The sequence below is a fragment of the Rhipicephalus sanguineus genome, chromosome 1, assembly GCF_013339695.2.
Source record: "Rhipicephalus sanguineus isolate Rsan-2018 chromosome 1, BIME_Rsan_1.4, whole genome shotgun sequence".
NCBI lineage: Eukaryota > Metazoa > Arthropoda > Arachnida > Ixodida > Ixodidae > Rhipicephalus > Rhipicephalus sanguineus.
This window is the reverse complement of record NC_051176.1, coordinates 247,272,673-247,287,648: the sequence shown is the minus strand read 5'-3', so window position 1 is coordinate 247,287,648 and position 14,976 is coordinate 247,272,673. Positions and strand designations below refer to the sequence as shown.

Below are 14,976 nucleotides of genomic sequence, written 5' to 3'. Positions count from 1 at the left end.
GAGCCTCAAATATGATAACGAGCACGTGCGCCATGTAAAAGTGACAGCGATATGGGTGCCGTGCAGGCGTCGTCACGCTCGTCCAGTGCGACCACAATGAACTGGGTTCATTTCATGCGGTCCCCTGCACAGTTTGTACAGTGTTTCGAATTAGACTTAACTGTGCTTGATGTTATTACTTGTTGCCTTCGCATTAAGTAATCTCACATGGAAAGGTAGTCTCACAGCAAGCTATTTGGTGTCAGCAAGCTTCATTATTGCAGCTTCGTGTCGAGGTATTTTCTGGACGATAGTGAGGTAATTGTTTACCTTGTGGATGTTCAGTCTACAGTAAACAGAGTCTTTCTTTCGTGGAATAAAACGTTTTTTTTTTTTTTTTCGTTTACGGTACAAAACACATTTGTGAACAAACTCCATGAACAGGAACAGCAATGACTATGATGATAAAAGTATTTTACAAATCACTGCACATGGTTCATATGTGCGCGACTATTTGAACAAGTCTTGCAGAGACTTCATTCGTTTGTTTCGGCTGTGCCTTCACGGGAATAGCTCCGTCCGGTCCACACTGCACATTCTGGTTGCCCTAAAACAGGCTAGACCATTTCTCGCCAGCGCTCTCTGCCGTATCTCATAATTTTATCAATATTTCCAAATGATAAAGTCCATTGGCGTTCTGATTGTTCCGGCAAATTTCCATATGTGCCTTCACTTACTTCCTCATTTTATCAATGGCAAAATACGCATACCGGCGCACTACGCCGACAGTATGTACTTTCGTGGGTGTTGTGATAAGCGTCGGGCTTGTCAACTAAGCTGCGCCATGACTTGTGTTATTAAGTGCTTTCCCACTAGACCGATACTGTTATTCTAGTGTGCTCGGCCTTCGAGACGTTTCTTTGGTCGGGGACTGGAGTCGGGCTCCATCTAAATTAACGACTATTTTCACATTCTCAACCCCACTCTTTTCTCAAGCCTTGGTTCTAGCGCGCGCTAAGATCCTTCGCAGCCTAAGAGCACGTGAGGTGCGGCAAAAAGGCGCTCCTGGTGTCATATCATTTCCACACAATCCGAAAGATGATGTCCGTTGCGGGTCGGCCCGCCAATACTTGAGGTTGCTAGAGGCTATCTCTGCCGCGACGGTGCAGAGTGACGATGAGTTTTGAACGTGCGGGGCACCGTCGCGGTCGTCCTGTGCATTCCGTTGTGGCTTCCTTGTTTACCAGCCTCCTCCACCGCCCCCTCCCATGTCCCATCCGCCGCCTCCGCCGCCCATCCAGCCGCCTCCGCCATGACCACCGCCGCCTCCTCCATGTCCGCCGCCGCCGCCATGACCTCCGCCGCCACTGCTGATGAGCTCGACCTTCCAGACCTCGGTCATGCCACCGCCGTGACCTCCGCCGCCGCCGCCATGACCACCGCCTCCTCCTCCATGACCGCCGCCGCCACCGCCGCCTCCAAGGCTCCCGAGCAGAGACTTGAGGTGCATCATGGCGCCTCCACCGCCCCCTTTTCTGTAAGAAAATGCACACGGGAAGGCCTCAGAGAGCTCGGCAAGAGGGTCTTTCACTTCTCGGTTATAGCACAGTCGAGTTCCTTTCGGAAGCAACTCTCGCCTGAATAGTTCGCTACGAATTATTTTGTTTCGCTCTTACTGTGAGCAACTGGTGAAATTGCGCTACCAGCACAGCCCCATCGTCGGAGGACGCTTTGGGAAACTGTCTTGGTAGGCACCTCCGATGGAGCCAAACGGGTTCGGAGGCAATGGATCGAATGCGACGCACTGCTACCTGATGCGTGACTATAGGCGACTGCTATCATCAGAGGAATCGTTGTGAGATTTCCACTCTCCAATAATATATATATATATATATATATATATATATATATATATATATATATATATATATATATATATATATATATATATATATATATATATATATATATATATATATATTTTCCATCAGATAGCTCATGACATGGTAGCTGCTCAAGAAGCGACCTTCAGCTGCAGTTGTACAGGCAGGGAACACATCCAAATAGTGTTTCTTTGTATCCGAGTTTGCTGACACCTAATGACCACTGTATTCTGAGAAGAAAAGATCCTGGACAAATGCTCACAAGTATTCCGTGATCTAACAGTGCTTTGTCGTCGGCCTGGTGCAAAATGCACGATATTGGTGCAATAGCCGGGACACCAGTGAATCGCGAAACAACTGTGCTAACTTAAAACAATTGAGATACATGCGCGAGACCACTGGTTACAAAAGCATACGCACCAATTCATTGCTCGTTAACTCGACTACTGCGATGTTCTTTTGAATTACGAGTTATTAAGAACAGAAGAGCTTGGGTGGGGGCTAGTTGGAACATACTGTAGAAGAAATTTTTTTTTGCGCTGCATAGTTGAGGACGAGAAAACATGGACGACACATGTTGGCATCGAGGAATCTCGCCGCATGCAGTACTGCGCATGACATACAGCATCGCTGTCATGAATGACCTTACGTGTTTTGCAACATATCTACCTAGGTAATCTCTGTTAGCTCTGCACTTAAAGCGTTGTATTGATATAGCGATGTTAACCATGACATGCAAGAATAGTCACTCTGTAGTTCAATGAATCCACTGATTATTTTTTGTTCCATAAAGGAGAAATGATGGATCGATATATACATCTGCTGCTCAATAGTTACAGACATTGAAGCAAAAAGTACGCATAACTGACGCATTACGCCCGTAACTGCATGCGTCCCCCCGCGACATAAATGGGCTCTCGCAGCAGTTCACGGCCGTTCGAAATAAAGGCGACGACGCTGCACCGAACACGTCCGTGCGAGGAAACGGCTCTGCTCGGCACTGGTCGTCGCCTCCCATCGAGGGCCTCTTTACTCACTTGATAGGTATGGGCAGTGGGATGATGATTTTCCCTTTCTTCATGAGCTTCTTGAGCAGGATGAGCTTCTTGAGCTTCTTCTTGCTGGCTTCAGCTTCCAAAAGCAGGCAAGCTACCAGCAGGAGCGCGAGCGCTACCGCGGGCCTCATGGCGCTGCTGCTGGCCGGCTGTCGTCGTTGCCCTGGCAAAGACCTCGATGTGCCGACCCTAAGCGCGCTTCTTCAACACCGTGCCACTGCGACCGTCACTCGCCGAGTGCCGCTTTTATATACTGCGGCCGTGAGGGAGTCGTGACCGTGTTTTTTGTCCTGACAGGCGGAGGGGAGCAGATCTGGGTCATTCCCTCCTCGCGCGGTCCTCGCGGTTTCGCACCTTACTTGCGCCGTCCGAAGGGTCCGCCCGAAACCACTCACCGTAGACGCAGGACACGAAGCCCACCGGTTCCTGCCCTGTGCTGTGGCAGGAAGACGTTGGGCTAACAATGCGATCCGGTTGACAGCGCGCAATACTGCGGTTGTTCGCACTTCTCTCTCGATGGAATGGCACCGCTGAAGAACACTCTCTGGCGGATGGGGGCAAAAGCGCGCATGACCAATGATACTCATGTACGGGGCTTGAATGTGCGTCCGACGCAGTTTGGCGTGGTACTGGACATTTCACTCTGTGTAGAACGAACAGATAACATTGCCAGAGCTGTCCAAATGTTTATTTCTTCGGATTCCGAAGACTCCAAACATCAGCAATCCCAAAGTATATTCTTCACCCGATACACACTGCAGCGAGTTTCAATAGCTACCTGCCGCAGTAGTCCAGTGCCTGTAGCGTACTTCTGGCGAATGTGGTGGGCACGAGGTGTCGGGATAGAATGCTGGCTGTAGCATGTAGTTGCATTTATATGAAGGAACAAAAACATTTAGATGAACATGAAGAAAAACAGTTACGTATTTCGGTATAAGTGCCAGCTGAGCAAGACCATGTGGTCAAATTTAACTTCACGATCATCGCTTAGAGATTATTCCTCACAGCCCAATCGGTTGCTTGGCGGCGTTCAATTCTGGCAGTTATTATTAGGAGTGCCCGAATGATCAGATTTTTTATTCGGAATTTAATTCAGTACTGATATTTGCAAAGAGAGCCGTGAATAGGTAATGTGACCAAAAGGAGGTGAACTTATTTTCCATTTACACGGACTGTTCATCAGAGGGCGAGTTCACATAGCTTTTCTTTTCTTTTCTCTCGTCTTTGCCGTTGGCTCGTTGCCTTCGCTAATGATATGTCTCAGCGTCATGGTTAGCCGGATATTCTCTTAAATCATCCCCGAGTACTTTCTGCGAATAAGCGCCAAGGAGTCCATCCATATACTAGGAAATTATGATGGAGAAGTGAAAGGAAACCCTACTTCTTAGTTTTTCTATGACAAAGAAGGAGGGGGGGGTGCAGGGGCGTAGGAGGAGGAAATAACTTTATTGCCAGAAATTTTTTTCGGGGGGGGGGGGTCAACCATACTTTATGTATGTTTGTGCGTGCGTTTGTATGTGCGCGTGTACATATATACGCGAGCAAAACTGAAAAATTTGGGGGGGGGGGGTCAACCCCCCTGGCTACGCCCCTGGGGGGGGGGGGTGTTAAAGAAAGGCATGCAAGGAGGTTAACCAGGACTGTCTCGGGTTGACTACCCTGCACTGGAGAAGAGGGAAGGGGAACAAACGTTCTAGAGAAGGGAAATACCACGGACATTTGCAGCAGCCAGCGGTATAGAGTGCTCGTGGCAGACAGGGTCCACGAATTGCGGCTACCCTTCATAAACAGCGTTTACATTAATGCCAAAAGTGGCGCGTCGTGTTTAATTTCTGTAGCATCGTATCCATGCATGCACACGGTGGCAGCGCGCTGCAAGGCGAACCGCATTGTTGCACCAGGAGAAGGTAGATGGAGACGAGTAAGTCGGCTCCACCGGTTCGTGTAAACACTGGCGTATAACACTGCGGCAGAGCGTAACCAGAAATTTTTTTTCGGGGGGGGGGGGGTTCACCCATACTTTATTTATGTTCGTGCGTGCGTTTGTATGTGTGCGTGTATTGCAAAAATGAAAAATTTCGGGGGAGGGGGGCTGAACCCCCCATACTGAATTCCTGAAATGGGAAACCCACCCTTGATTTTTACCTCCCCAAGTGTTCATTAATTCAATAAACGTTTCCATCGCGGCGGAGAGGTAAGTGAGACGGCTGCCTGCGCGCGTGCTCTCCTCCATACACTCACGGGATAAACGCGCTGCTTTTTCGCGCTGTTTTAAAACTTTCCGAGCCATAAACGCACTCGCTGGAAGAAGGTTCCGGCTTGTTTCGGACGCAGGCGAATGCGTCGCGTCTAAACGCTGTAGACAAATAGTGTCACAGTAGAGTGCGAGAAAATGCGGCACGCGGCTACGTTTGGCCATATTAAACTTTCTGAAGAACTCGAATACTTCGACGAATGTACGTATCTCCAAATACTTCGGTCTGAAGCTAACGCATTCTGCGCGTCTTCAAAATGTACCACATTCTCATACCATAGCAATTATTATTAGTAGTAGTAGATTCCTTAGATTTGCGAGAAGACAGAACGAGTGCAAGAAATAAGCAAGAAAAGGCTGGACCTACCTTTATATTCATATAGATTGGAGTTTTATGCGAGGTAGATGGGGTGCATATTAAACCGTGCATATTAGATGGCGCTAAGGCGAATGTCATTTGATTTGCCCATTTGGCACAGCGAAAACGGCATTAAATCTTAAGACATTATTGCCATTTCCTGGGCCCGAGTGGCACGGGTATAACGCTACACGAGTAGAAAAAAGTCACAGTTTCGCCGCAAGGGCAAAGCGATGAATGCGATAGCAACAAATTAGAATGTCGCATGAAGAACGGCAAGCAGCTCGATATTTGCAGCGCGCCGCTCAAGCGCAAAGGACGCGCCAAAAGAGCGCACACAGGCAACACAAGACGAGCGCGAGCTAACGGTCACAGCTCGACACTGCATGGCAGCGCGCTGCTCAAACACAAGGAAGGACGCTCGAAAAGAACACAGGTATACACAGGACGAGCGCGAACTAACAACTGTCACAGTTGCTACTTCGTGTTTGAGCAGCGCGCTGCAACCCAACCGTCTTAGATATTATTTTTTTTCTTGAAAAGTGCGGCGTCTCCTGCCGCGCGGTGGCGTTCGATGCATTGTTTACCAGGTTCCACATCGCGAGTGGGTACAGAAATGGGCCACCTTTTTGTGCACGTCTCAAGGGCAGTTTTCAAACTGAAGCAAAATCTAGGAGCGTTGCTTTAAAGCGCGCCCTTCGGACACTCTCGCGGGTAATACTGCGTACCGCCAGCGGCAAATGGTTTATATAAATATCTCCACGTTAGTCTTCCAATCAACGGATGGCGCGTAGCTGAACTGTCTAACGCGGTGCGCTGCGGAGCGTGTAGTCGCAGGTTCGAGTCTGCGTAGTGCGCTTCGGGAAATTTTTTCTTCTGTTTAATTTTTCTTTCTGGCTTTTATTTATATATACGTACTTATACATATCCGGGACATGATGGTGCCGGCGCCGGCAAAAACCCACCGAGAGGGAGAGAATAAACTCTTATTATTATTGAATTTACAGAAAACCATCGTTGAGTGGGGCCCTCAGTCCAGGGCTCCATTGCCTTGAGCGACCCTGCGAACCCGCTGGACCAGCTGCTGCTGTTCCTGCCGGCGTAAGCTGAGCAGTGCAGACTCCCAAGAGGAAGGGGATGGGTGGAATGCCCCGTGGGCCAGGGCAGTGGTACACTGTTGGTACGGATCCACAAAAGGGGCAGTTGGAGGGGTATAGGGTTGGATGAAAGAGATTCCGAGAGTGTCCATATAATTGCTATTGCAATAAAAAAACTGCACGTGTTGACAACATAGCCAAACACCTCGCTCACAGACTATGTGACGCGCACTAAATTAATTAATTAATTAATTAATTGTTGTTGTTGTTGACGCTTAATATCGGTGCGGGTCCCCTCTTTTCAGGGGGGTTGCCAGTGAAAAATCACACTTGGAAGAGTGAAACATCTCAGCCATTTCCACCAGCACACTAAGCGCCTGGAAAGATTCCAGTGGCGTCAGTTCTGTGAGATTGTACAGGCGGAGAACCCTCATAAAGAAATAATTAAAAAAAACTTTGAACAGGCCTAATTAAGAGTGGAACGCGATAGCGTAATCGGGCCCTGTTCGCATCGCTTTCTCATTCGCTTGCCATGTCGATTCTCGGTGGACGCGTGCTGTGAAGGAAGGAACGCGTGTGCACGTGACATAGTGGCCGTTACAAACTGTCCTAGGGCGCCTGCTGCAAGTACAGCTACCCACTATGCTATGATTCGCCATTTTGCGAAGTAGCGAAGTACCCATTGCTTTGTAAATCATCGCGCATCACAACCCATGTACCGTATATACATGCCAAGAACGTCAAGCTTACAACATGTATACCAAAATTCCAATTGTCGTATGTTCTATCATAATCGCAAAGCGGGTAAGCTAGAACGGATTCCTATAGTTTAGCGCCCTTGCGAATGAAAGAAGCGTCGGGAACAGGTGCTATCCACCAACTGGAAATTTGTTACGCGCACGGTGAAATTTATTCACTTAACGGTAAAGCATGACTGAAATAATAACAAATAAAACTGCTAAATACACGTGTCAGGAAGGCGCTACACAGAGCGCCGCAAAAATTAGACATTAAAAGTACGCAAGACCAACACACACGTCCGAATATATTGAAGCGTGCATTCGAATATGTACATGTGTGTGTAGAGTGCATACGTATTCTTGAGGCATTAGCCACGAATTCGCGCACACCCTGCAGCCCAATATTGGCGCAGCCGAGCCGTAACAAATATGAGGCATAAAAAGAAAACAGTTGAATATTATCCACAGCTATATTAAATATATAGGCGCTTTAAAGATGTCTATACTAGCCGACATTGCATATACAGATTCTGTCATGATTTATTGTTCAGCTGTGAAGAACAGAGATACGCCCAGTGGCATTGCGAGATTCGTTTCGTATCAAAGTACCCTGGCTCTACATTTTCGCTCAAAGTTTGTTGTATATAAAATCAGTTTAGGGCCCGTATTCGCAAAAAAAAGGAAGAAAGAAAAGAGAACTCACGCTGTAATTGTTTTGATGCTTGTGAAGGCGGCCATCCAATGGCATCTTAAATAACATTTACGAATGAAATCATTCGTTTACTCGGCAACGGGATTTTTTTGCGGCTATAAATAGCGATTTTTTGTAAATTTATTTCTCCAAATGTTAATTTCCCTGATTTCTGGGTGAATTATTTTCTTTTTGTTCAATGTGTCGGTAATTTTCTTTAACGCGCGCCGCTGAGAGAGAGTGGAACTTTATTCAAGGGAAAGGGGGATCTTGGAGCCTCTCTGGCTGGGGCCCTACGTCCAGGGCTCCACTGGCCCGAGCCGCCCGCCGGACTTGATCAGGAGCGCGAGCTGCACTCCCGGGTCCGAGCTGGCGACTTCTCCCTCCCACTGCTCCGTACTAGGTCTTAGAGGTTTGCCGAGAAAATTGGCTAAGTCGCTAGGTTTGCGATCGCACCCCCACGAGACGTGGTAGAGAGTCGGCCTACCGCCGCACCACAAACACAAGGCCTGGTAAAACGTCGGATGTATCGCGTGTAATTTCGGTAGATGCGGGAATACGTCTGTCTGATTTTTTCGAATGTCGGCGGCCTCTTCCCCATTGAGGCAATGGCGTGGCTCTGTGTTAGAACGCCGCTGGAACATGTCGTGTAGCAGCATGTCCTTCTCTGGAGTTGCACCCAATGAACTGATTAACAAAGATTTCGAGAAGCAGTACAGCAAGGGCGCAACGCCATGCGGCAACATGCATGTGCCGGAGAGTTCATATGCTATTCGAATGCAAAAAAATGAGACTTTTAAATGCGAAGCATTTCTTAGCAAACCTCTGGCACTTTGAGCGTTTCTATCTACGTATCTATCTATCTATCTATCTATCCGCCTACGTTTGGGTGCTCTCATGATCGCCTCCTTAACTTCGTGTAGACCAAAATTTCCATGGGAGGTAAGAGGATTTGACGAATATGATTGCCGGGTCATGACAATAATAACGTTAAGATCCTGTCGCGTACGTCGTCAAACCCTTTCCACTAGACACGTGTGGCACAACCCGTTTACCACGGGCCGCTGTATACGGGTATGCGCCACAGGTGATTGACAGTTTATATCTACCCAGGAACGGCGAGAACAGACATTGGCAACTTAGATGCTAAAGCGTTAAGGAAAACCAACATCGGCAGCGTTGACTCAACGAATGGAAAGAATGGAAATTAGGATCCCAGCAGGAATCGAACCTAAGCATTCTGCGTGGCAATCAGGTATTCTACCACTGAGCCACGCCAGGTCTATAAACTGGTTTGGAAAAACAGCCTACGCAGACGTAATATCGGTGCAACGTCAATTGTGGCTGTGGTGCTGGCTATCTAATTTTACAAGAAAGCAATAAACACTACATGATACTCCTACGATGTGTACTCCTACGATACAGGCGTCATATCAGATCAACGTCTGTAGTTCCAGTGTTGGCTCGGCTTTTATAACAGTCTAATAAGCATTACGTTTGTATTCCTATGATTCAGCAAGCTATATTGAAGCATTGCTAGACCCCGGAGGAATATATTAACGAAAGTTACATATGATATTCACATCACCGCACCGTAAAGTGCACTTCGTCCACCAGAACGACGCAGTGTCCTCTTCATTTCTTACGAGGCTGGGTGATGGCCTCATGCTGACCGAAAATGATACCAGAGTGACTGACAGCCGCTTTGTAGACTAGGCTACGTAGGCCACATACGCCCAGGTAGTCTACGAATACGACAAACACCATCCACTGATGTTGGTCTACGTAGCACTATCCAGGCCTACCAGCCTTGACGGCCTATACCTCACCAACGCGAAGGGTGGCTTCAGGTTTCGACATGTCGCCGGCTCTGTCGACAGACAATTTGTCGACGGAATGACCGAGGCATCCACGAATTCCAACAGCTCTAATATACGACATACTTCACTACACGTGGACCCCTCGTCACCACGATCACGACCGGATCCTAAAACAAGTCATGACCAGCTGCTGGTGCTCACTGATCACGGTGATGATGCCCTTGTTCAAGAACTGTCAAGAACTTCTCGCACACATGCACACGGGTTCGCGAAACGTGCGTGCGTTCTCGGGACACGTATAAGCACTACACATCAGCTTACCGCTTCCGGTGTTGGTAATACCCACGTTGCCATTGGCAGCGTTACCCAACCGTAAACAACTGGTTATATAACACATACGCGGCTCTTCAACATATATATGTGTGCGTATAAAATTTATACAAATCTTTAGCGTCATTTTGTAACGTGTCGCTCAGTAAAAAAGTTACGCCACAGTCACCTACCCGCCGCATGCTTCGCATAACATCGACTCCCACGGTACGTGGGATCTGCCGAATTTTTATTTTTTAAAATTTATTTCGAAAGCCTGCCCTTAGTTATAGTAATTGGTGGGATCCAAAATACACATGCAAATTTGCTTCGTGTATAAAGTTGAATAGTGAACGGTGGTAAGATCCACGGATCCAGCGGTTGAGGTCGGATGGTGTATGTATATATATATCAGCCAGTATGCCGAGCTCATCCACGAAACGCAGTGGCAGCGGCGCGGAGGGATGTTGCAGAACCGGAGTCGGTTTTCACGCCCTCTATTCACCTCCCTTTCCACTCCTCCTTTTCATCACAGAGTAAGGCAGAACAGACGCGAATAAGATTTTACGACAAGCTGTCACTTGACCTTGAGCTCTCCAGGATTCGCGCACCGGAGCGCAGCTGTGCCTGATCATGTGACTTCACGTATCAAAACTCTCGGGTTGATATGGCCACCTAAGGTACACCGGAGGACTTATTTGCGGGTGCAGATGACGTCGATTTCGCAGAATGTCTCTGCACAAAGGACGAGCGCTAGGGGGTGACACTGAAGTAGGGCTCGTGAAAGTATCGGATGAATCGCCAAGATAAGGTAATGGCTCATTTGGAAAGCCAACGGCAATAGGTTGACGACCTTGGATATCACGTGCGATGAAATCAGGCCAGACCAAATGGAGAATAATAAACCGCGCGAAGATTCGTGCCATGTAGTCGGGCTGCCCGATGTGACCAATAAGTGTTTTCCTTTCTCTCTAAAAAAAAAGGGGGGGGGAGTACTTGCGGCACAAACGCTGGCATTAAACAGCGAGGGAGATCCACATTTACTGTGCAAGCGAAACGACACACAGCAGGATGAAGACGCAGGTAAGTTCTTATTGTCAACTGGAATGTTTTGTCACATAGAGCAGGAGAAGATACAAACACAACAGGCGGAGAAGCTTATGCAAAGCAAAGAGAGTAAAGGATCAACACACAGTTGACGAGGCAGGCGGGCGAGTGAACTCTTCACTTTTAAATAAAAGTGATGATTTAGTGATGTAGACATCTATAAACACGTTCATATACAAAATTCACCTATGTGCTGTTTAGCGACGCAGGAACAGAATTCAGTAATGCGCAGGTAAGCTCGTATGCGCACTGCAGTGTCCTGACAAATTCTGACAATTCTGACAAAGTGTACCTTTTCATTGTGAGCTTTATCATCACAACCTAATCCTAATCTGCAGCCAACAGCTTAACTGTTATCCGATTCCGCATAAACCAATTGATGCCGCTTTGTGTGTGCGCGTGTGCATGTATTAGCTCGCCTTTCTACGGACCTGAACCAATTATAGCCCATCTGGTTATTTAGGAACGAAGAAACCAGAAGTCACGTTGCGCACATTCCCTTTCAACGGTTGCCACTCTCACCATTTCAAGAAAAATTGAGTTCTTTGCTGGGTATCGTAATATCGATGTTGTGCTAGAACAGCTGTTAGCGCATGACTTCCTTCTTCCCCTCTTTTTATTTTCCCTTGCTCTTATATGTATATAATAATAATAATTGGGGTTTAACGTCCCAAAACCACGATATGAGAGACGCCGTAGTGGAGAGCTCCGGAAATTTCGACCAGCTGGGGTTCTTTAACGTGCACCTAAATCTAAGTAAACAGGCCTCAAGCATTTTCGCCTCCACCGAACATGCGGCCGCCGCGGCCGGAATTAGATCCCGCGACCTGCGGGTCAGCAGTCGAGCGCCTTAACTACTGGACCACTGTGGCGGGTTGCTCTTATGTGTAAAAATGCAGAAGTTCGCAATAAACAGGCATTTGGTAGTTTGTGATGGTTTTCGATCTTTGTATTCTCGCGCGTTAAAAAATATTCAAGTGTTGGTTGAATCGCCGTACTTCACATGCATTATCATGCGTGATGTTTCAGCAGGGCATGGAGGCTTTTCTGACCGTTCTTTTCATCAGGAACACATGCCAACATTTCACGTTCCAACTGAAGAAAGCAAATACGGCGTTAAATATCGAGCTGTCATCATAGCGACCTCGTTCTTTCAACACGTTGCTTCTTGATCAACGGAGGCCAATAGCTGCGTATAAGATTGCGCCGACATTCAAGTTGGCTGTCAGGATTCTTTCTTTGTCTAAGTCAGACGTGGCTTTCACGCCTAACTAGAGTGAAAGAAAAGTGCGCGAGAGCATGGCGTTCCGTGTGATGGCGTGCCCACAGCGTTCTTATACTGCAGAAACTGCAGGAGTATAAGCGTGACAAGTCTGCAGAAAATAGAATTTATATGCTTATCATATTACTCTTATAATGTGGCAAATATGTAAGATTGATATTTGTCATGTGCGCTTTCCTTGCGATGCTTCCTTGTTCTGAAGCAAAAATAAAAAAGAAAGGCAAAAATCCGTACTCCGATGGGACCGCAGGAAAGTGAACGTTGTGACGCTTCTCAAGACCGCTTGTGCCGAGACGCAGTAGCGGCAAACGACCAGATCGAGGCAGGCACTTTTCTTATGGTGACCTGCCGAGTGACCCTGACAGCAGGCGCGGTCGTCGAACACATCCACAGCGGCATCGATTGCACCGAACGACGAACGTGGTCATTTTTCGAAGCTATAGACAATAGAGAGCAAAGGCCACTGTTCCCGTGGAAGGAGAAACACTTGGCCGATGCGCGTAGGCAATATGTATGCGATCGGGTGCATTTCCAGTAAGAGCGGCCTCGCCAGGGCTTGCTATAAACGGCTGCTCAGACGAAGCTCTGCGAGAAGCCATTTGGTGGACACAAAGCGAGTTCGCGCGCCATATCATGGTGTACCATTGTATAGTGGCGTAGAGTGTATACAGCGTAGCCCAAGCGGAAGCGGAAAACGACTTTCGCGGAGGCTGCTTTGCCTATTAAGCTCGACAGGGAAGCGTCTCGGAAGGACTCGTGGTGCCAGCACCCAGGTGGCCTCGAACTTGTCCGTTCCTGCACGCCTGGATCGTTGACCCTGTTTCATAGCGCCCTGTTTACTTAGCACCTGGCTTAAGGATGTCGCTTATGGAAAAGAACCGCATCTTTGCGATCCAAGGGTCCGGTGCAGCTATTCCTTGCCCTGGTTCGTAGATTGACCCGTTCATTCCTGCCTGTCATGAGCGGTATACGGGCATTGCGACAGTAACTCAAAGTTGAAAGAGGGAAAGACAGTCTGCGACACTCCTATGCATTCGAGCAAAAACTGATAATCTTGCCCCGCTTTGTCTTAATTCCTTCCTGCGCACCCTTTAACGTAGCGCGTTGTAAGTGAAATAACTGCCACAGCTTGGTTAGCTACTGTTTGCTGGTTTGCATATAGCATGAAATAGCCCGCAGAAAGAGAGCAGAAAATAATAAGCCGTGGACTCTCGCTCTTACTAAGGTGCCGAATAGAGTTTTATTAATAAATAATAAAGAGCCGTCCCTATAGCTGTGGTTGCAGATCGTTAGATCGAATCGAGTGCGACCATTTAGGTCCGAGAGGGCGGGCGCTGTGTATCCCGCTGCTTGCGGTTTTGGCCGACGTCGTGCCTGCGAAACCTCCTTCAGGCGATGATCGGCGACCACGTTTCGTCCATACGTCAAGCGAGATGGTGTCGGACGCTCCCCTTTTCCGCAACCAAGTAAGGGGTCGTTCGTTCCACGATTGTTCCTGCATTGAGTCACTACAGCGTTTACCGCCTCTCGCCGAATTGTTCTTTTGTTCATCGATCCGCGTATACGGCATGGACAAAGCGCAACGACCGCAGGCGCGGCCGTCTCGGCGCGTGCAGACAGCCTGCGTCCCCGCTTGCCGGCCCCTCGTGCCCCCGCTTTCCAAATTGACTCGCGAAACCCGAAAAGTGATCCTGAAGGAAAAGCGCTGCTCACTTCAGGAAGGCGCAGGACGGGGCGAAAGACGGCCTCGGTCGTGAGAAGGAAGCGGGGGAGGAAATAATGTCCAGAGCGTCCGGGCTTTCTGAAGAGATCGCGCAAATGCGCTCTCGTACGATGCGCAAGGCCGGCACCATAGCAGAAAAGAGCTGTGGACGACATTTTTAGCAGCTCCACGGGGCTCGGTCGCGGCCCCGTTTTTCTTCTCGGTGCACTGCGGCGGCGGCTGTCCACGCGCCGTAACAATTCCTCCCTGATGGTGTGACGCGCCGCCGGCTCGCCCCATCAGAGCACTCGGTGCTTTCCCTCATCTTGCGGCGCCGCCAGCGAGCGTTGGTCATCACGACGTGTTCTGGACAGGCGTTACGTAGCACCACGTGCTCGTAATGAAGATGCGATAAAGCTCACGCAGATGTTACAGAAGGGAAAAGAGTGCGCGCGTACTTACGTCAATAATCATTGTCGCGGGCTATACGAGGGATGCAATTTTGGGGCAGGATTCCAAATTATCGCCAACTGCCATTTTTTTTCTAGCGTTCCTTAACTGCCATACTTCTGCAGTTGGTCTCCACAGAATACACGGTCGGCCATTAAACCAACAACGGAACCTGCCGTCAGTGCGCTCAGCAGCTGCCGCCGTGAGCTTATGCGTACTTTAAAGAGGCTCGACCACTTCAATTATTAC

The 14,976-nt window shown here is 48.5% G+C and overlaps 1 protein-coding gene across 1 annotated transcript; it reads right to left on the bottom strand.

Annotated features, from left to right (window-relative positions):
- Positions 1-325: 325 nt before the first annotated feature.
- LOC119382200 (ctenidin-1) lies at positions 326-3,126 on the bottom strand. Its single transcript, XM_037649919.2, has 2 exons — positions 2,900-3,126; positions 326-1,514 (listed from the first exon to the last, which is right to left on the bottom strand). The coding sequence occupies exons 1-2, from the start codon at positions 3,046-3,048 to the stop codon at positions 1,220-1,222; spliced, it is 444 nt and encodes a 147-aa protein (XP_037505847.1). The 5' UTR covers positions 3,049-3,126; the 3' UTR covers positions 326-1,219.
- Positions 3,127-14,976: the final 11,850 nt, after the last annotated feature.